Genomic DNA, 23,677 nt, shown 5'->3' with positions numbered 1-23,677 from the left:
TGAGAGAATGGCTGAGAACACGAGAATGCAATCAATGTAGGCGGCTATTAACAGTTTAGCCGAACAATCCGATAGTCCTAGGAGAAACTCACCACTATTACACAGTCATTGGCGTCAATCCAGGTCCAACTTGCCCAGCGGTTGAGGATTTTCTATGGTTGCATCCACATCAGTCGATCTTTGCTCTGCCGTGTCACATGAAGGTATCTTTTTTGCATTTTTCAGGCACTGAGGATGTTCTTCATTAGATTTCAGGCGGAAAGGTTCTTCCGAATCCGTGACATCTTAGAGGAAGAAAAGATTGATTCAGTGGCTAACAGCTTAGAGGACAAGTGTTGGCTTGGTTTCAAATTTCGAAGCGACTCGATCAGGTATCCGACTAGCTCACTCTTTCTACCGCACCCTCACAATTTGAGAACCCTAGGTAAGATTTGCTGAAATTGAAACAGTCTTCATCTGTAAAAAGTTACTTTGATTCTTTCAATGATTTAGCTGCTAGAGTTTATGGTATGAATGACACATTGCTATTAGATTGTTTTATTAGCGGATTGATTCCGGATCTCAAGAGAGAAGTTAAGTCCCATTGTCTCGCGTCCTCCATGCAGGCAATGTCCCTAGCGAGATTATTTGAAGAACAATTTGTTCCTAATTTCCATAAATGGCGGATCCCAAATATCTCGTACTCAACCTCACAAGATAAAGCTAACACCATGCAACCTGCTAAACCCAATTTTCTCCCAACATCTACTAAATCCACCTCCCAAACTTCAACTCCACCTCTATTGCCCACACCAAATAAACTTAAAAATTTAAGCAAACTCCCCCTCACCGGAGCATCAATGTTTAGCCAAACATTACTTCCTTATACAATCTTTGGAGGGACTTCCGAGTGAAGAGGTGGCCAAAGAAGAGAATGCTTAGCTCAAGCAACCTTCTATAGTAGATAATGCTGAACCCCTCCACCTTTCCTTTAATGTACTTGCGAACATTTCGAGTAGGCGTTCCATCCGTTTCAAGGGGACAAAGAATGGCAAAGAACTTCGGATACTTATGGATGGTGAGAGCCCGAACAATTTTATCCATCCAGCTTTGACTCAGAGCTTAGCAATGGTAGTGCACCAAGTCCCACAGTTCAAAGTCCAAGTAAGGAGTGGGCAGCTACTTCAATGTGAAGGCAAAGTCATAAATGTTCCGGTTACAATCAAAGACCATACCATTTTCATCAGTGTCTTTGTCTTACCAATTGCAAATGAAGAATTACTTCTTGGTGATATATGGTTAGAAACACTTGACACTCACTTGGTTAACTACAAGCGAAAGTTTATCACATTCTTGGATGGTGACAAACTAGTGACCTTGCAACGGGAGACAAGTCACACACCAACTCAAGCCCAATTTCATCAATTGAAAAGGTTGCAACACACACACACTAAATTGTTGTCCTTTATACACTTTAACTCGGATCTTTGGAGAATGAATTACAACTGCCTTTGGATTTATCGTCCAATATGAACCCAAAATTGGTTTGTTTGTTGCACACCTACAACGCGGTGTTCCAAATCCCTAGGGGTTTGCCTCCGTCTCAAGCTCAAGACCATACTATTTCCCTAGAACCTAACTCAGCACCAGTCAAGGTGAAACTGTATCGATATCCACATAGCTAGAAATAAAAAATCGAGAGAATTGTGAATGAAATGTTAAAAAAATGCATTATACATCCGAGCACTAGCCCGTTTTCTTCTCCAGTATTATTGGTGAAGAAAAAAGATGGCTCTTGGCGGTTTTGTACGGACTATTGGGCCTTGAATGCTGTCATGGTCAAATATTCTTTCCCAATGCCCATAATGGATGAGCTATTAGATGAACTTTTTGGCGTGCAATACTTTTTTAAGTTGGACTTAAGGTTTGATTATCACCAAATTCATATGAAACCTGAGGATTGCTTCAAGACAGTGTTTCGCACACATCAAGGTTTATACGAATGGTTGATGATGCCATTCAGGTTGACAAACGCCCTCGTTATTTTCTTGAGTTTGATGATCTCAATTTTTGTGGATGTATTAAGAAAGTTTGTTTTAGTATTCTTTGATGATATCCTAATTTATAGACCTAATTGACATTCTCATTTAACTCATTTGATGCATGTGTTGAATATTTTTAGGGACAATGCCTTATGCTAAATTATCAAAGTGCTCTTTTGGACAAACAAGAGTTGATTACTTAGGTCATGTGGTATCCAGAGAGGGAGTTAGCGTGGATGAATCCAAGATTTAAGCTATTAAACAATGGCCTATTCCTACTTCTCTCAAGCCACTCCACGCATTTTTGGGGTTGGCCAGCTATTACTGAAAGTTTATCAAGCACTTTGCCTTCTTGGCTGCACCTTTGACCGACCTCCTTAAAAAGGAGAATTTTATTTGGTTAGAACAAACCATGGCAGCTTTTAGTCAACTAAAAACTGTCTTGACACATTCTCCTATTTTAGCTTTGTTGGACTTCTCTAAACCTTTTATCCTAGAGACGGATGCGTCGGGAATGGAGACTGGTGTCATCCTTAACCTGCAGGGTCACCCTATTACTTACTTTTCTAACTAGGGAGATGCAAGCCATCCTCGCTGCTAATCACCAAATTTCATCACTATTTACTTGGACATAAATTTCTTATCTAAACAGACCATAAGAGCCTCAAGGAATTGCAAGGTCAGACCATTCAAACCTCAGAACAGCAGACATAGTTAGCAAAATTGTTGGACTATGACTTCTCCATTGAGTATAAGAGAGGGTATGATAATAAAGGTGCAGATGGGTTATCCCGGGCCTTCATAGAACTCACTTCGGTGACAAGCAGCCTGCTGCAATTTCTTCAGCAGGAGTTTCAAACATTTCAGGTTGAAACTGAGTTCAGAAGCTGAACAGAATTCGGGTAGACTTCAAATGCATCACGGCTTATGGTACTGAGATGATAGGCTTGTTATACCAGCTGCTTCACCTTTGATTCTACACTTGCTTCATGAGAGTCACGATTCCATTATTGGGGGACATAGGGGTTATCAAAAGACACTTGCTCGCCTGACTGCCCAATTTTTTTGGAAGCATATGGCTAAACGCATTAAGGAATATGTCAATGTTTGCTCTATTTGTCAGTAGGCAAAAAATAGTACTCAACCCCTAGTCAGACTATTGGAGCCATTGCTAATCCCAACTCATATTTGGCATGATATGTTGATGGATTTTATCATTAATCTTCCTTTATCTCACGGCTGCTCCGTTATCTTGGTGGTTGCTGATGTCTAAATTTTTGCACTTTATTCCTCTTTCTTGGATTTTACGGCCCTAAAAGTAGTTGTAGCTTTTGTGTGAGAGATAGTGAACATTTCACGAGCAAATTTGGGAATAGTACACTGAAAATCAGGAATTATGCTGGCCAGGAGTTCTGCATACCATCTAGAGTCTGACGGACAAATGGAGGTCCTTAAGTGCTGCTTGGAAATGTACTTACTCTGTTACACGCAGGAGAACCCGAAAGACTGGTTTAAGTTGCTACCATGGGCTGTGTATAGTTATAATATCTCATACCACTATGCTATTGGCATGTCCCCGTTCAAGGTGGTCTTCGACCGAGACCCTCCAACCCTTCTCAAGTACGATACCAAGTCTGTTGACACACCGGCGCTACAGGAACAACTATTGCAGTGCGATATAGTACTGGAATCTCTCAAAAAGAATTTAGAGAAGGCACAATTGCGAATGAAAATCCAGGCAAATCGGAAGGCGGAAGATCAGAGTTCGAGTTCAATGTGGGTGATTTTGTGTATGTTAAGCTAAAGCCGTACCGCCAGCACTGTGTGGCATTGCAGAAGAATAAAAAAATTATCTATGAGGTATTTCGAACCGTTCAAAATCATGGCATGTATTGAAAATGTGGCTTATAAGTTGGAATTGCCCACCACAGCTAGGATCCACTTTGATTTTCACATTTCTTTACTCAAGAAATATACTGACAATCCAAATCCTCCTAACATTCTCACCCCATTTTTATTAGATGATCAAGGGTACAAACCTCAACCCCATTTGATACTGGGGCACCGAATTGTCAAGTGACTTGATACATGAAGAAACTAGCTTACAATATTTGAATTCAAATTATCAAAAACAGACCAAGATACTTGAAGAAATTAAAGGAACTTCCGCCAAAATTTGTTCAACGTAACCTTGAATGCGAGGATTCTAGAAGAAGCAAATTGTGCAACATCAGATTATCCAGAACCAAAATCATCAATAGGCAAACTATATCTAACAATTCAAGCCAAATTAGAATAAGATCTTCAACCAATAAACGATAATTCAACATATCCAGAAGCAAAATATTCAATACTTACAATTCTACAATTTCATATTTCAGGTTTAGATTATGAGGATGCAGAATCAGAGAATGCTGCTGCAGAATGTGTCCAAAATTCAAACTAAAAGCAAAATACATCACAGTAGAAGAAGGAGAATCATCATATTTTAATTTTGAATTTTAATCGCATCAGCAACAAGAAGAATCAACAAATCTTACAAATCAATCACAATTTCAAATCTAGAAAATTCATTTAAAATTTGAAGGTCCAGTTCTAGTATCATCAATCACAATTTAGGATAAGATAACACAAGCAATTCAACGAATAGAAGATTCAAAGGCAGATTTGAAATTACCTAGCGTGATTGGGATTGACGGTGTCGAGATTGATGTACGAACAGTGGATGGCACCACTCTGAACAACGGTGATGGGATCAAAAGCGGCATCATTGCAATGGAGAAGGTGCAGTTCACGTATCCAGAAATAGCAGAGGTGAGGCTACCGCAACCACCACCAAACCCACCGCATCATTCCAATAACGCTTCAATGCGTTGAACAGAGGCGGCGGCGGCGATGAAGAAACACCAGCAGAGCTGATCCTCGGTAACGGCACCGAGGACGACACCTCTATGAAGGGAGAGCAAATGCTCGCGACTCCCTGAGTTGACGGAGTGGCAGCAGCGACTGGTACCGAAGATCCTTGAAGATGTGGCGAAAGGTTTCGGTGCGTTTTTTCGATCTTGGCAATGCCATCTCCTCTCCTTGCGGCGGTCTTCCCCTGGGATCGCGAAGAGGAGGCTCGAACGACGAAGAAGTAGGTGAAGTGGCGGGTTCCGAGATTGGGATGGTCGAAAGAAACAACAATTGACACACGTCGTGAAAGGGTGGCTACGGTTGGACGCAGTGGTATCTTCGAGGCAGAGAAACAACAACGTGTCTCTCCTCTTCGTCGATGAGAATGAGGAAGAGATGCTGAACCCTAACAATGAGTTAGATAGGCTTCTATTGTGGGACAAAAGTTGAGCCAATTTATAAACAAAATTATGTTATACAATTGGTGGATTAAAATTTTTTAAGCAATAAGATTGTGATGGTAAACTTTTTTTTTAGTAGTAGCATAGAAAATATTATTTTAATTTTTATTATTTTTTTATTAATTGTAATTAGTTTTTATAATTTTCATTAAAATTTATATTTTTTCGTAACTTTGAGGATAAAGTTATTTTGAAGAGTAGAATAATGATGATAAAATTAGTATTAAATCTATAGTCTAATTAAAAAATTATACTACTATAAATAAAATTATAATATAATAATATAAGATATGTATAATATAATTAAAAATTTTATTTTTTCTCTTCATCCTAATTCTAAAAATCTCTATTTTATTTTTCCTGAAAAATAAAGCAATCCCTGTTAAATAAAAAGAATACTTCGACTCTCAATTTTTTTAAACCTCCACAAAATACAAATAAAACTTTCACAAAACTAATTTTTATTATTATTGAATGGATTTTTTAACAAAAAAATTATATTGTCTCAAAATAAAAAAATTAAAAATTAAAATGTCCCTTTTTTTTTTTGACAAAATCGTTTTATCATTTATAAAAATAGATCATTTCTTTGATACGAATTTGTATCATAATGTATGTAAATAAAGTAGCGTTAAAAAAGTATCTCTCGTGAGTAACAACAGATTTTGCCATAATCCCTGGCTACTTGCAATGCATTGCCTCCTTTAAGAATTAGTTTATTCAAATATTAATTAAAATCTTCCAACTAGCTAGCTTAGGGACTTTTGCCCCCAAGAGTAATAATCCTCACATGTTGGAAAGATAACATCCAAATTCTTTTGATTACTTAAAACGTGTCAGGTTCACCGAGCTTAGCCATTATTGAAAGTTTATTTCATCAAATCCATAATAATATGCGACAAAACATCATGGAAGGTAGAGCCACACAGAAAAAAAGTTAAGTAGTGGTCCCAAATCAAGATTTCACTAGCTAGGGTTTTTGAATTTTCGAGTGCGTTACCTAGGAATATATATACATATGCATCCAGCTAATCAACTACTTATAATATTATAAACTCTAAACTATTATTTTGATTCCGGTATTTAGAACAAATTTTAATTTAATTTTTAAAATTTTAAATTTAATTTTAATACACAGTTAATATAAAATAATTTTAATTTATATATACATCTAATTATATAATATCACATTAATAAAAATAACTACCTTTTATATTGATCGCATAAATGATTATCCAAAAAACGAATGTGATTGTATAACTATATAAAATATTTTACACTGTCAATGTATTAAAATTAAACTCTTATTTTTATCTCAAAAAATTTTAAACAAATTTAATAGTACCATTAAATTTGACAAAATAATAAATATATAGAGTACATGATGTAAATAGTAACAACATTATTATTATTAACTCATATCTTTTTCTTCTATGTATTAAAAAACATGATAAAAATTTTTTTATAATACCTTTTTTTTTTCAATATGTTTCTTGTAAATAATCCTAAATCCTATCAAATAATTATTAACACTTCAGAATTAAAAAAAAAAATTTTTATATTAGTAATAGTAGATAAGTCAATTTTACTTACATACTAAAATAAAATATTATTAATTCTGCAATATACTAATTGTTGATATTAAATTTAACATTTTAATAATATTAAATTAGTTTAAAATATTTTAAAATTAAAATAAAATATTTAAAATTTTTTAAAATTAAAATTAAATAATTAAAACATTAAAAATTAAATTAAAATTTGATCCAAAAATTAAAAGAATTTACTCTATTATAAATAATCTATTATCTACATATAACTATATATAGATAACTCATGATATTTCCGACAAAAGCAGTCATCAAGGTATAGAAAGACAAACCATTAGCCACGTGGGCATGATCACATAGAGGATTATATTGTCTTCAACGTTGTTTTTGCTAATCATAGCTTTATTTATTTTTTTTATTTTTTTATTATATCTCTGTATATACGATTAGTCCCATTGGGAAGACAAATTTGTTATAATAAAATATAAAGTTGGTAGTGCAAAAAGGGTAAATCATAAACGGTTTTGTTGGTTTACCTACTATTTTTAGTGATTGAATCGGTATCTTATTTATTTATTTGCTTTTTTCTTTTCAGTGATAACTTATTATGCCAATTCTTTTCCTTCATGATATTTATTAGTGAAAAAAAAAAAAAGGTTGAAAGAAGGAAAACATCTTATATAGGCTTGTAATAAGGACTACTGCGACTAGTCCCTTAGTTCTAAGTATGTTCTGAAAAAAAAGAAAAAAGAAAAAGCATGTTTTGAATTGAGGAGCTATTAGTTTAAAAATAAAATAATTAAGTTGGGCATTCTTATGTATTGCATTATAACCTATATATTATATATAAAAAGAGAACTTCCCTTTAATTTTCTCAAGAAATTAATCTTAGCTTTGAACAAATTCAAGCAATAAACCTAATCTCAAAAATAAAGTCTCTAAAAAAATTACAAGTATGAGACATATCTTAATCTATAAACTAATAATTTTTGGAATTACGTTAAATTTATACTCAATTTCAATTCTAGCACAACATATTTTAATTATTTTTCATTTTGAAAAAGACCTGAATTTTCACTTATTTTACTGCTTTTATTAGTACGGTTAATTCATGGGTCGTATACTTCTTTAAGTAGATGATTAAAAAGAATATAATGCATATTAAATATATTATTATTATTATTATTATTATTATTATTATTATTATTATTATCAGTTTAAATTTTTAAAATAAATAATTTTATAATATAGTATAAAAACTTCTATAATTAAAATTTCTAGAGTTTAATTTGTATTATTCTTAAATAAAAAAATATAGTAAAAATAAAAACTAAAAACTGTATTTAAAAGTCTTGTTTCCTAGCTATGCTTATTTAGAGGCCAATTTAACAATATGATTTATAAACCGAAGTGAAAATATTACTTCCAGTTAGGTTAAAAGACTTCTAAGTACGTATCCCCCCCCCCCCCCTTCCTTTTTTTTCCAAAAATAAATAAGACCAAAGACTTATATTTAGAACAGACTTTAAAATCCGGTTTTTAAATAGTCCAAAAAAAAATTTATTACTATAATAATAATAATAATAATAATAATAATAATAATAATAATAATAATAATAATAATAATAATAATAATAATAATAAGTCTATAGTATGTGCCATATGTCCTTTCCGTACAGAACTTGTAATGTAACTTTATTTTTTTAGCTTATTTTTTTAAAAAAAAATCTTAATCTAATTTGTTTATTTAACATGTTAGACAAATTAGACCTCCTTTCTATGTGTTAAAATTAAAAATTAAAAGGTTAAAATTCAAATAAGCAAAACAACTAAACCAACTCATTAGAAAGTTCATCATATCAAAGAAATTAAAGATAACTATGATATTCATTTACAGATAGATGGATGAAAGATTATTTAATGTAATATTTCCGTACACCACTACTAAATTAGGGCAAAAAGCAAATCTGGAAGGAATTGTTAATTAAAAAATTTTGATCTATATCATCATCATCATCAACAGAATTTAAAACTACTGTAGTAGACACACAAATATATATGAACCAAAAAATACAGGAAATAAAAAAACATATTAAATCATCATCCTTTTTATTATTGTGATAGTCCAAAATTCAACAACTAAGTTCATCATCTAATTCCCAAGCTACTATATGGTTATAATAAGTACCATCATCAAACTCAATAAATATTTCAAACCCTTAACAAATTAAAAGATCTGAAATTCATACATGCTTATAGATATACATAATATTGCTCATGATTTCACATTAACAACACCATATAGCACCTAATAGATTAATGATATATGAAATTAAACAAGTTAGAAAGAGATTAAACTACTAGAAATTAAAATTAAAGAAGTAGATGAAGTAATTAAGAAAAAGAACAAGAAGCTTGGAGTAGTGACAAATAGATACCCTTTCTCTTTAGTCCTAGATTTGGAGTAGTGTTTTCTTTTCTTGGCTATTATTCTAGTCTTCATCATCATCACCCCCATAACTACTATATTTTTCAATAAGATTATTATTATTTCTATTAGTAGTATTAATAACCTTAATATTATTTTGATTATTAGCTTTTTCACATTCCAATTCCCTAAACTTATGCAAGTACCTTTTGAGTGGCTCAGCATAATCATCAAACCCTAGAGTAGCCAAGGCCCAACAAATATCATCACCATTAACGGTCTTGCGCTTCTCCTTGTGACACTTGTCAGAAGCTTCACCGGTCACAAAGCTTATGAACTCAGAAACACACTCTTGCATAGTCTCCTTTGCTTCCTTTGAGATCTTTGCATTTGTTGGAAGGATTTGCTTCATGATTCTCCCAACATTTGCAATTGGAAGCAACCGATCTTGCTCTTTGATAACCCCACCATCATCTTGATGATTATGATGATGAGAAGAAGAAGAAGAGATTCCACTTGTTGAAGAAAATGTGATAGTATTGTTGTACTTAATATTAAAGGTTTGTGTTGATGAGACTATGTTATCACTCATTTTTTTTTCTTTTTTTTTTCTTTTTTCCCTAAAAGATGTGTGTGAGGGGTTTAGTTTAGTTTAGTCCTCTCAAACACAGACACGTTGCTCTAAGTGGTTGTCAAGTACTCAATTTGTATGCATATATATAGCTATATATAATTGAAGTTGGAGCCTTTCATATGCTTATGCAAAGTTATCAAGAAGTGTGTGTATGTGTATAATCAGCATTATTTTATAGGGTATAAAATATTCTCTCCCAATACTTTGGTTCAAATAATAGTTTGACATTAGTAGCTAAACAATATTTGTTATTGGTATATATGGTTGAGATATAACATAAATATAAAAATAAAATGATATAGAAGCATATTAAATAATGTTAAAGATCAGATAATATTATATGATAATATTAAAAAAAATTATTCTACCCTCCGAGAGATAAAGACAAATTAAAAAAAGAGCAATTTTACGAGACAAATTAAAACTGAATCATTAATCTAATTAAATTCTAAAAAAAACTACCAAAAATACTCATGAAGTTTATAAATGCGGACATAAACTAACGAAATTAACAATAATGTACTCATGAAATATGGATTTCGTACGATAAAAGTATACAAATCCTAATTTTTTGTTTATTTTTTTAATAAAATTCCCAAATTATTCGATCCTAATCCCATTCTACCGTCACTCTCTTTCTTCTCACTTCTTGTTCTCTCCTCACTTCTCACTCTCTCAAAAATCCTCACAGAGTCACAGACTCCCCTCCTACCTCTTTATTGTCGTCCGCCACCCACCTTCTCCGTCACTGTCAATCTCCCTTCCTCTCACTCTTAAGTTGACTACAACACCTTCGTCGCGTGCCTGTGACCCAACCTGAGGAGAACGTTGCCGTGGCGTGCCTGTCTCAGCTGAGGAGAACATCATCGTGGCGCACCTGACCCAGTCAAGGAGAACACCGTCGTCACGTGCCTGAAAAGAGAAAGGGGTCGTGGTGCTGTTGCATGCAGAAAGAGAGCTCAATAAAGAGAAATTGGAGAAGAAAAGGAGGCGGCGCTGTGGATGGAGGTTCTGCCATCGACGATATTATAGCCAAAAAAAGGTATTTCTTGTTTTTAAACATTTTTTTATTTTATTTTTCTTCTTTTCAGTGATTGATTTAGTTACTAGCTATTAAAAATATACTTTCTATTTTTTTTTTAAATTTGCTTCTATTTATTATGAAGGCTGAGACAAAAGATTCGGTTGATGGCTAATTTTGCTTTTGATTTTTCTAAAATAAATTTTAAATTAGATGAATGGATTTGTTGGTTTTTGATGGTCGTCGATGATTGTTTCTACTTCTGGTTTTGTTAAAGTAAATTGAAATTGGATGAATAGATTTAAAATTTTTATGTTTTGGGTATTTTTTGGTGTTTGATTAAGTTAGTTTGAGTATAGATTGTAAACTTATGATTGAACCTGTTGAGGTCCGATCCTCCACCAACGCCATTGATTTCAACCTGGTATATTGTAGCAGTAGTTTTGAACTCCATGGCAAGAGTTTTAAAAGTGTAAATTGAATTATGAAAGGTTGAAAAAGTGATTAAGATTGAGGGTGGGGTAGTTTAAAAATTTTATTAAAACATCAACAAAAAATTAAGATTTAGATATTTTTATCGTACGTAATCTATATTTTATGGATACAACGTTAATTTTCTTAACTTATAGATACTTTTGTCTTCATAAATTTTATAGATATTTTTGGTAATTTTTTCAATTCTAAAACCGTCATTAAAAACTATCTAAACTTTATCGATCTCTGAACCATACGGGACTTTAACATATATGTTTTTCTTCCTCCAAAATGTCTCTTTCTCTTTTGTTTCAAAACAACTATATGTAAAACATTACTTATCTCAGAGAAGAATTTTACTTTCATCAAACTATTCCTCTATTCAAAAATAGATTAGTTCAAAACTAAATTAATTAGAATGTTAGAATATAATTTTTTTATATAAAGATAACGCACATATAATATCTTAGGGCGTGTATGTTTTGAACAAAATAATTTTAAATTTGATTTATTTAATTTATAATTAATTAAAATGAATTGAATTGAAAATAAATTAAACTGAAAATGAATTATTGTATTTGAAACTAACTATGTAAAATTGGAACTTATTTAAAAAAAATTGATATAATGATATTTAATTTTACATCATTTAAACTACTCTCAGGCCGTTGTTTGATTGTTGTTGGGTCATGGTTGGATAGCAGTAGTCAGGGATCGATTTAAAAATATTATAATTTTGGGAAGTTAATAATATATATAATATTAAAATAAAATTTATATAAATAAATTATATAATATAAGATGTATTATAAAAATATACTGATATAGAATATATTAAAAATAAAAAAATATATTTATACTTTTTAATAACGAAGTGGTATATGTCAATTTTTCATATTATGAAATTCATTGATAATATAATTTCTATCAAATTTTTTAGTAATTTTTTTCTCAATGTAAATCAAAAGATAATTAATAAAAAATTTATTTTTTATTTTGTTTCTGAATTTATTATTCACAATATTTATAGTTAAATTTTTTTTTCAATTATAACAGTTAAATAAAAAGAATTAATACCAAACAAATCAAACGATTAATTAAAAAATACATTAAAATTTTTTTGTCTTTATTAACTTTTGACAGAATTTAAAAATTGTACATAAATAATTACTTAATTCAACATAATTAAAAACATTATTAAATTCATAATATTAAATTTATATTTTCTAATATAAAATTTCTCTTAATTACTTAATTACTGAAATCATTTATCTGGATAAAATCATTCTTCTAAATGTGGTAATTAAGTATGAATTGCTAGATTATATACGTATCTATGAGCCAATACAATTTGATATATATTGATGACATGCCAAATTATGAAAAGGGGGACACAGTGGCAGGCAATTTCCTTTGTTGTTGAGTTAGGTTTTGATATAAGTATATAACCGTATAAAGGATCATAGGGTTCGTGGGCCAATTATAATTAACTTCCCAAGATCCTTAGCTTAAAGAAAATTTTGACTCAAAGTGTATATATTCATATCAATTATCAATTATGGAGAAAGTGGTCCCCAATCTCCACCTCTACACTTTCCTTTTGTTGCTAATGTATGTGTGAATAATTATAATTAATTTCTTTCGATTAATGCTGTCCATAATTTCGAAGTACAGTAAATATATAATAAAATATGTAAATAATTAATTTATTTGAGCTTGTGGATAATATAGTGCACACGTTGCTAGTATTGTTGCACATGTGTACGTGTATTACCAAACTATGACCTAAAAAGAACAGATTACAATCTTAAATTAATTAATTTATTCGTAAATTAAAATTAATTATTAAATTACTTATTAATATATGATGTATAAATACATATAATTTAAATTATTTTTAATATATATATATTTTAATATATATATTTTATCTTAATAACTAATTTTAATTAATAATTTCAGTATACATATAATATAATCTTTGATTATTCTATCTATGATTATTCCTAGTCTCAAAATGCCTAATAATAACATAGATATTTATTTGGAGTCCTTGGTTAATGAGTTGAAATAACTGAGAGATGCCGTTAAAATTTACGATGCTAACAAGAGAAACACTTTAACATGCGCACGGCACTAATGTAGACTATCAGCGACTTCTCGGGGTTGAAAAATTTATCTGGATGGAATACGCACAGTGGGTTAGCGTGTCCTATGTGTAACGTAGACGCTAAGATTCAGTGGCTGACATTCAGTCGGAAATGGTGTTACATGGGCCATCGTCGCTTTTCGAATCAGGGGCATAAATATAAACTAGATCAGAATAGATTTGATGGGCAAGTCAAAAACAGAGATTCACCGAAAATGTTATATGGAACAGATGTCTTGATGTAATAGTCTAACGTACAGGTTTCATTTGGGAAGCATTCAACATTGGCAGCAAAAAAAAGAAGCATTGATCAAAATGCAGATCAAGATGAATCGCCCTAGAAAAAGAGAAGTGTGTTCTTTGACCTTCCGTACTGGGAGGATCACATATTGCGTCATAACCTTGATGTGATCCATATAGAGAAAAAATATTTGTGACAATGTGGTCTTCACTATCCTAAACGATAACGCCAAATCAAAGGACAATCTTAAAGCTCGCAAAGATTTACAAAGCATGGGCATAAGGCCTGAAATGTGGCCGGGCGAAGGTGGTAAATATTCTTCAGTAATATTCACAATGTCGAATCCATAAAAGGATGTATTCCTGAAGACCCTACAGAACGTGGTGTTTCCAGATGGTTACTCTAGCAATACGGCTCGTTGTGTTGACTTGCGATAGTGCAAGTTGTCTGGGTTGAAAAGTCACGACTGCCACATTATAATAAAACAATTATTTCTGATTTTGGTGAAGAATGCATTGCCGATTCCGTTGTTGACTGTGATTGCAAATTTGTCATCATTTTTCCGATAACTCTATGGGAAAAGCAGTAAACCCTATGCAACTTGATGACCTTTAGAATCATGTTGTGCAAACTCTGTGTCAGCTGGAAATGATTTTTCCTCAATCATTCTTCACTGTCATAGTTTACCTTTGGTGGCCCGGTACATTATCGGTGGATGTATCCAACAGAAAAGTTGGCTCGCTAATAAACCTCTTTAATACATTCAATTCATTTACTTGCGTATATGCTGAGCGTTATGTCCTATTTTTATAAAAGGTATCTAAGCCGATTGAAGTAATACATGCGTAATAGGGCACAAGCAGAAGGCTCAATTGCGGAGGGCATTTTATTTAAGGAAATTTTGACTTTTTGTTCTAGATATTTGGATAATATTGAGACTAGAATCAACCAACCAGGGCGAGTTAATGATCAACCTGTTGATGTCACACAACATTTAGGGAAAACTATGTTCCCAGAAATTGGAAAGGCTTCAGGGGCTGTTTCACATTTTAGATTCACTCCAATAGAAAAATATCAGGCACAACGTCATGTGCTAGTCAATTGCGAGGCCGTCGTTCTATTTCTTGAGTAAGTATGCACATGTATTTCCTAAACACGAGCATAACTCTTTTTGCCCATTGAGTAGTTGGACTAATTTTCTGTTGTGTCATAAAGTGAATTTAAGGCAGAAACAAAACAAAGATTACAGACTCAAACAAGGTCGCAATCTAAGATAGACAGCGTTGTGCATGCAGAATTTTCTCGTTGGTTCAAGCATGAGGTTCCTATAGATTTAACTTGACCAATGTCTTTTTAGCCTACAATTTGAACATTATGAACCTCTATTTTTATATAAACAATGGATGTTATGGTGCTAGGTTCCAATGGACAGTACGCTTCATTCGTAAGAAATGAAGTTGCTAGCATGCGGTCCCATGCTTCAGGCAAGACATTTTGGAGCGTACAACGTCAATGGGTACAAGTTTAGAACTATCACAAAGGAAGACGAGCTGAAAATCCAAAATGATGGAGTTTATGTCTCATCTAATACAAGAAGTTATGCGAACATGCGTGACAATAGAGTGGCTGTTGGTAGTGTTTCATATTATGAAAAAATTGTGGACATAATCGAATTGAATTACGGCTGCCATTTCACGGTGATTTTGTTCAAATGTATTCGGACTGATACAACTATGAGCAGAGGTATCAAACAAGACCATCTAGGCCTTACCAGCATCAATTTCACTCGTCCGATACATACCAATGATCGAGAAGACGATAAACCGTACATATTGGCATTAGAAGCTCATCTCATATACTATGTGCATTATGAAGTAGATACAGATTGGAGTGTAGTGGTTCATGTAAAACCAGAAGATTTGTATGATTGGGAGGAGAGAATGAAGAGGTTGAAGCTACTTTTTCTCCACAACCAGGGTTTAGCATATCAGCAGCAAGTGACATCGGTGATTTACAGCTGACAAGAGATGATGATGCAGAAGACCCAACAGACAATGTTTCTAAGAATTTCGATGGAGGTAAGCATCAAAGTAGTCCCTGAAGTTACCCTCGAGGCTCAAAGTAATCCCTGAACTTAAAAATTTGTCGAGATCATCCCTGAAGTTGATCTCCGGTACTCATAGTGGTCCTTCCGGTGAATTTCGTCCAGCTGGCACAACCGGAAAGCTGACCTGGCGTCGTTGGTGACACGTTAGCAGCGCAACGGCTAGCTGACGTGGCTTAGTAAACATTTTGGACTCAATTTGGTCCCTAATTTTAGGTTAAAAACCCTAACCCCCAATTGACTCTTCTCCTTTCTTCTCCATCGCACTCTCTTCAATATTTAAGTCTTGGCAACAACCGTCTGCAGGGAACCATCATCAGCGAAATCTGCAAAATCAAGCAGCTGAGTGAATTGTACATAACTGAGAACAATGATTCACTAATCCAACCTTTCATGCTTAATCCTGCAACAAACAAGTCATCTGTTGGCTTCTTTCTTGTGAATGTTTCCATCAGCATTATCCCAAAAATGTATACATCTCCCTTTGTAGAGATAATCCCTTTGGATCCAAACTCTGCAACTCAAATTACCCTCGTTATTTTAAATAAAATATTTGTTTATAGAACAAGTATATGTGACATACAAGCCACTAAAATTGGAAACAAAATGTTTAGATACCACCACCGCAACAGAAAGTAAATTTCTGAACTAATGAAAATTACTACAGAAAAAGTTAAAGAAGCATTGTAGTTCAACTTTGATTACAAATTATTACTAAAAGGTCAATGAATGATTTATGATCTTCAATTGTATATGCATACTAATCAAGCATATGGTTATAATCAAATGACCAAAGTTAAAAGGGAAATTATAATCTGGTGTAGCATAACTTACCCGGTGCAATGTAGCCAACTGTAGCCATGGTCTTGGTATATTCTTTGGATTGTCCCTCGCCAAGCAATTTGGCAATGCCAAAGTCACTGACATGGCCAACCATGTCTTCATCCAATAAGACATTACAAGGTTTGACATCACAATGAACCACTATAGGTGAAGATCCATGATGCAGATACTCCAATGCAGATGCCACATCTATCATTATATTTAGCCTTTGCAAGAAGTCCAAACAATGGTTATGAGAATACAACCATCTCTCAAGGCTCCCATTAGGCATGAACTCCATCACTAAAAGCTTGTAATCTATACTTGAACAACAACCTATATGATCTTCATGAGATTTCGATGGCGCAGATTGCGCATTGCTTTGCATTCTACACTGAAGCTCTTTGATCCTAATTCCAAGTCCAAGTTAAACACTTTGACAGCAACCACCATCCCATTTGAAAGTAAACCTTTGAACACAGAGCCAAAATTGCCCCTAACAAGCAAATTACTCTCATCAAAACCATTAGTTGCCTGTGATAGTTCATAGTACGAAATCATTCTAGCTGTTGGTAATGCTGATAATGTTCCTTCATTAGTATCACCACCATTCTTTCTTCGACGCTTGACGAGAAAAAACACACAGAAAACAACTAGAATGATTGAAACCATTATAGGCAATATGCATTTGATGAAGAATATGTTTGCATTTGATCCTTTCTTCTTTACTTTACTGCATGCTGGGACTTGTAATCTGGCATTTCCACAAAGTGCTTTATTAAACATGAAAGATTGAGCAGTGAAATTTTTGAAAGGTCCACCACTCGGAATCTCTCCTTCCAAACTATTATGAGAAAGATTGATGAATTCAAGATAATGAAGTGACTCCAGTGATCTTGGAATCAAGCCAAACAAGTTGTTTTGAGATAAGTCCAAATCTGTCAAACTTATCAAACTTCCAAGTGAATCAGGAATACCCCCTACCAATTTATTTTGTGATAAGTTGAGAATTTGCAAATTTTGCAATCCAGAAATGGCCCCAGGAATGCTTCCTGAGATCATATTCTTTGATAGATCCAAGAAAGTCACAGCCTTTAAGTTCCCAATTTCAATTGAAAGACACAGAGTTAAAGCATTGTCAGACAAGTTCACCTCAAGAATGTCTCTGAGGCTCCAAAGAGAAGAATTCACCTTACTGAGTTTGTTGGAGTTCAAGTAAAGTTTTCTTAGAGAAGTAAGATTACCAAAGCAAGTTGGAACCTCTCCAGAAATTAGCTTGTTCTCAGTTATGTACAATTCACTCAGCTGCTTGATTTTGCAGATTTCGCTGATGATGGTTCCCTGTAGACGGTTGTTGCCAAGACTCAAATATTGAAGAGAGTGCGATGAAGAAGAAAGGAGAAGAGAGTCAATTGGGGGTTAGGGTTTTTAAACTAAAATTAGGGACCAAATTGAGTCCAAAATATTTACTGCGCCACGTCAGCTAGCCATTGCGCTGCTAACGTGTCACCAACGACGCCAGGTCAGCTTTCCAATTGCGCCAGCTGGACGAAATTCACCGGAAGGACCACTATGAGTACCGGAGATCAACTTCAGGGACGATCTCGACAAATTTTTAAGTTCAGGGATTACTTTGAGCCTCGAGGGTAACTTCAGAGATTACTTTGATACTTACGTGGCATAGTGAAAATATGAAAAATGTGAACGCCATTTATAAAGAATCTGTGTATGATTAATAAGTTTAATAGATCATTATGATGTACGTAGTTTGCTTGTTACATTACTATCTGTATTTTCGTATTTCAATTAAGTCTTTACTGAATTATTGATTTTCATGAATAAAAGCAGTTTTCCGTTTCTTTCAACGTTTGTTGCTAGCAAAAGTTAGTTTACAATTAAGTATTTACGTCGTCATTATTGTTGTTCTCAATTTCCAGTGAAAAAATCATGATATTGAATAAATCATTATCAATTTCAATATTGTTACGACTGACCAATATAGTAAACATAAAATTGTGGTGCATGTGACAGGAGAAATGAAAACGGAGGACTTATCATCATGCTGTGCAAGCACATTTGCTAACGAAATGGCTATAACCTCTCCATTTTCTTCATTAGAACATGCAATTACTGTTCACTACAAGAAAAATACCCATTCAGCCACACTTTTTTTAAGCTACATTTGAAAAGCGTAGCCTACACTTTTCTCCGTGTTGCCTTTTTATAAGAGAAAAGGATACACAATTATGGTATCATTTAAAAAGTGTAGCCTTAGGTATTATAGAAATCACTTATAAAGCGTAGCCGTAGGTTGATATCTATAGGTTCACTTTTCGTATCAAAGGAGACGCTTTTAAAGGGTAGCCTATTTGTTAAGTTTTAGGTGCATTTTAAAAGTGATGCCTAATGTATCTAGTACAAAAAAATTTAACACAACCCACAAACACTTAGTAATTTTTTGTTTCCTTTTCTCCCTCACTTACCCTCTTTGCGTGGTGCCCTAACCTAGAATCAGAACCAATCTCACCTCTCTCTTCTCTCGCCACTCTGTCCCTCAAGCCCGTCGCCGGCTCCTCAAGCTTTGGTTGCCCCCTCAAGCTCGTCGCCGCTCAAGCTTTGGTCGCCCCCTCAAGCTCGTCGCTGCCTCAAGCTCTGTCGCCCCCTCAAACTCGTCACGGCCTCAAGCTCTGTCGCCGCCTCAAGCTCGTCGCCGCCTCAAGCTCGTCGCCGCCTCAAGCTCACGTCGCCGCCTCAAGCACGTCGCCGCCTCGAGCTCGCGTCGCCGCTTCAAGCTCATCGCCGCTCAAGCTCTGTCGCGCTCTATCATAGTTCGTAAGCTCGCCTTCCTGCTTCGGCCATCAACACTTCCTCGGCCCTGAGTCTGGGTTTAGGGTTTCAGCTTCGGCTCGGGTCTTCCATCAACGCTTGCTTCGTCTCTCTGCCTATGTGAGTTTCATCTTCAGCCCTGTTATTCCTCTTTCAATTTTATTGCTGTAAAATATTAGTACATCTTTGAATTTATTGCTCAAAGTTGAGTTTGTTGCTGACATTATGATTTAGCTAATGTTAATCTGCTGTAAATCATATTTGGAGAGTTGAAGTTTTTTTGTTGCTTCCTGAAAGTTATCATAGTTTAAGTTTTTGTTGCTGCCTGAAAGTTATCATAGTTATCATAGCTGAATTTGTTGCTAGAATTCTAGAAGTAGAATTTGTTGTCAGCTGTAAGTTGAATTTGATGCTGAACATCTCATAAATGTGGTTGTTGCTGGAAGTAGAATTTGTTGCTGGATAATTGAGTTGAGTTGAATTTGTTACTGATCCTTGTTGTTGTTGTTTGAATTTGTCTGATTAGGGGAGGTTCTGCGATTATTTGTTTTTTAATTAAGAAGCATCATGTTCTATTTTTAATTTGTTTTTGGTTTTGATGTTTCCCAATTATTTTCATGATCTTTGTTTCAGGAAAGTGCCATGAATGGCAGGCAGAAGGTTGAGAAAAAATGTTTAATATGTTACTCCTCTTGATTTTGAAGTTCTTTGATCCCAGTTTCTTCAACTTTTTGTAAATTAAGCATTCATTTCCTGCTTCCATCATGTTAAGCTGTGTTTGATTGTTTTGTGCTCATCATGTTAAGCTGTGTTTGATTGTTTTCAGTGTTACTTGATGTATATATCTCATCACTGTTATAAATTCCTTCATTGATAATATTTTAAGTTCTTGCTTTCTTATCATCTTGTACTTTGTTCAAGAATTGTTGCAGTTGGGAGCTCCTGAGATTGTTCCAGATTATCCAATTCTTTCTGTTGACGACCTAGCAGATCAAATAGCCGAGGTTCTCAACTTTTTTGGGTGAGTAAGTTCAAGCTTAATCTGTAATTTGTTATAGCCATATCATTATTTATGATAGCTAATTTAGTGTAAATCTAAGTACTCAGAATTATATAGGATACTATTTGTAGGCTCCATAACTAGGATCCGTCTACCAGCATTTGATTTCTTAGACCCTTTACTTAGTTTAAAATCTGATAGGGAGTTGGGAGGAATGGTGGAGAAATGAAGTAGAGAAGAGAGGAAACTTATTTTAAGGGGGAAAAAAAGAAAGTTTAACATTAATGATAGGTATATTTCAGGGCTAAGGTTATCTTTGGATTGAATGCTCTTGCTGGAAGAACATTACAATCTGGTTCTGCAGTTGGACCATGGAACTCTTCCAATGCCGAATCTTTTATCTGTTATACTGTAAGAAAGAATTACAGCATTGCTGGTTGGGAATTTGGTAAGTGTATGCTCCCTGATTACATATATGCCAAAGTAGCAAGCATCAGTGTAATTGATTCAATAAGACTAAAATTAAAAAATGGTGATTTTAAGACTCATTATCTTTGCCACATAGCAGGATTTCACATTTAGTTTCTAACACAAACATTGCAAGTCTTTCAAGTTCTTTTTGCGAAACAAAAATAACATGTCTCTCTTGATAGAATTAATAGTTTAAATGAATTCCTTCTTGCTTGTGCAGGCAATGAATTGTGCGGGAGTGGAGTTGGAGCAAATGTTTCTGCAGATCAATATGCTTCTGATATTGCTGCATTAAGAAACATATTTCATGATGTATATAGAGGGATCAGGCATAAGCCACTGATCATTGCTCCCGGTGGCTTCTATGATGCAAACTGGTTCCAGGAATTCGTAAACAAATCTGGTAAATCTGTTGATGTGGTATCTCACCACATATATAACCTTGGAGCAGGTATCATCCACCAAAAAGGAATACTACTGAAAGCTACTACTTTATCTTACATACAGGAGTTGATGAGCACCTAATTGAAAGAATTCTTGATCCATCATATCTTGATGGAGTGGCTAGCACATTCAGTGGCCTCAAAAACATACTTCAAAAATCAGCAACCAAAGCAAAAGCATGGGTTGGTGAGGCAGGAGGGGCTTACAACAATGGCCACCATCTTGTGTCTGATGCATTTGTCTACAGCTTCTGGTTAGTTTAACTAACTCACCTTGAATTTTTTTTTATTATTTTTTAATTTTTTTTTGTCATTGGAGATTCTACAAGCATTTACTCTAATGTTAATACATCATAACACAGGTATTTGGATCAGCTTGGAATGTCAACTGTTTATGACACCAGAACATATTGCAGACAGAGTTTGGTTGGAGGAAACTATGGATTACTAAACACTTCTACTTTTGTGCCAAATCCAGATTATTATAGGTACCAAATATTAAATTTCATAGTTGAAGGATGTGCAGCATGTTATTGTGGACTATCTCATTTTAGCTTTCAAGTGTCAATATTACAGAAAAATATATTGTGTGCTCATTTTACAAACTCGCACATACCTTTCTACCATTGGTTGAGGGTGTAGACTTATCATATGCAGATCACACATTCTATCCAATGGTGAAAAGATGTGTTTTGTTCCGATATATAAAATAAAAATGAGTACAAATTATACATTCCTTCTTTGTGAGCTGATATATCCAACTTGTGTTCTGACATATATAGATGTTTACTTCATTAGTTGCTTGCCAGATCTGCAAGATCCGCAATTGAATTCAAGTAGGATAGTCTTTTAAAGCTTACTGACACTCGTGATTCTAACAATAAGATGACATTGATGCACTATCTTTGCAAGGTATAATAACAATTGCACTAAAGGAATATATCATTTGATCACTTACCTTCTTTCCATTTTGCTATTTTGGCTCTAGGTTCTAGCTGATAGGTCGCCTGGACTGCTTGACTTCCACTTAGACCTTGTAAGCCTGGAAGCTGCGACTAAGGTGATGATTTATGCTTGGTTGGAAAAAGAAAATTATTCAACTGCTAATTGCTAGTTTGGTTGGTTTATTGGTTCTGTTTCACTTTGTTCCCCTGTAAAACTAAGCACATATCTCTTCCTCTGACTTCTTGCAATGATATGTGTGTCACTTCCGTTTGTTTGTGGCTGAAAATTGTTTGTGCAATTCTAGTTGTTGTATTTCTGATTTTGTGCACTTCTGTTTGCTATGGCTGAAAGTTATATTGCTATTTTTGGCTCTTTTCTTTTCACCATGAACTAGAAGAAACATGGGATGACTTGGTATATATGAATTTTTCTCTATTTTTTTATTCATCTGCCGATAAAAAGCAAATAATACTAGCTATGGTTATAGACTTATAGTATTAGTATTTTCAAATTAAAGTTATTAGTTTTAATTTAAAAAAATGTTACAACAGCAGATATAGTATGTATAACATGATAATAATATATTAAAATTTTAGTTTTTAGGTGCTCGTCCTAGTCATGTTCTATATGTTGCTGTTGCATGTAGTAGTTGGAGGAGTAATAATTCAAGATTGGCTTGTGTAGGAGAGTTCAACTTTTCAAATGTGAAGAGAATAGGGAAACTTTGTGGCAACAGTTCTGATTTTGGCATTGTGGTGGGAGGCAGGGGATTTTTGTCTAGCTGCTAGGGTGATGATTTTTTAAATTATAGCTCTTTATCTTATGATTTATAGCTTATACTTTTTTGATCTTTGAATTCTAATTTTGGATTTGTGAAACACTACTATGCATTGGTGAAACTTGTACACGGTACAGAAAGGATTAATGATATCAGTTATTGATAGTTTTCAGTCTGGTTTTTTAATTTTTATAATCGCGAATGTCATTATAAATATTTTTCTAATTACTTTTCTATATAATTATGCAGGATAATATTGAGGATGATGATAATGAAGATTAAGTTGATTATTATTGTGGTTTATTGGCTAAGATAGAGTAGTGTTGGGAATGGATACATGTATAGTTGACTAATGACTTTTATTAAAAGATACTTATGTAGGATATAATATTTTAGTTTTTTATAGAGTATTAG

General features: G+C 33.7%; 2 protein-coding genes and 1 long non-coding RNA gene across 3 annotated transcripts; 2 read left to right on the top strand and 1 right to left on the bottom strand.

Annotated features, from left to right (window-relative positions):
- The first annotated feature begins 3,417 nt into the window (after positions 1–3,417).
- LOC140176896 (uncharacterized) lies at positions 3,418–3,825 on the top strand. Its single transcript, XM_072208455.1, has one exon. The coding sequence runs from the start codon at positions 3,418–3,420 to the stop codon at positions 3,823–3,825; it is 408 nt and encodes a 135-aa protein (XP_072064556.1).
- A 185-nt stretch (positions 3,826–4,010) lies between these two features.
- Positions 4,011–5,352, bottom strand: LOC112728508 (uncharacterized). Its single transcript, XR_003166271.2, has 2 exons — positions 4,699–5,352; positions 4,011–4,227 (listed from the first exon to the last, which is right to left on the bottom strand). It is a non-coding gene; the product is annotated as an uncharacterized lncRNA (long non-coding RNA).
- A 12,481-nt stretch (positions 5,353–17,833) lies between these two features.
- On the top strand, positions 17,834–22,197 carry LOC140176895 (heparanase-like protein 3). The gene is made up of 7 exons (XM_072208454.1): positions 17,834–17,999; positions 20,453–20,463; positions 20,559–20,647; positions 20,929–21,074; positions 21,318–21,548; positions 21,605–21,794; positions 21,903–22,197. Exons 1-7 carry the CDS (start codon positions 17,834–17,836, stop codon positions 22,180–22,182), a joined length of 1,113 nt encoding a protein of 370 aa, XP_072064555.1. The 3' UTR covers positions 22,183–22,197.
- Positions 22,198–23,677: the final 1,480 nt, after the last annotated feature.

This window comes from Arachis hypogaea, chromosome 12 (assembly GCF_003086295.3).
Source record: "Arachis hypogaea cultivar Tifrunner chromosome 12, arahy.Tifrunner.gnm2.J5K5, whole genome shotgun sequence".
Classification (NCBI taxonomy): domain Eukaryota; kingdom Viridiplantae; phylum Streptophyta; class Magnoliopsida; order Fabales; family Fabaceae; genus Arachis; species Arachis hypogaea.
Note: the sequence above shows the minus strand (reverse complement) of the source record. Positions and strands in the feature narration are given on the sequence as shown.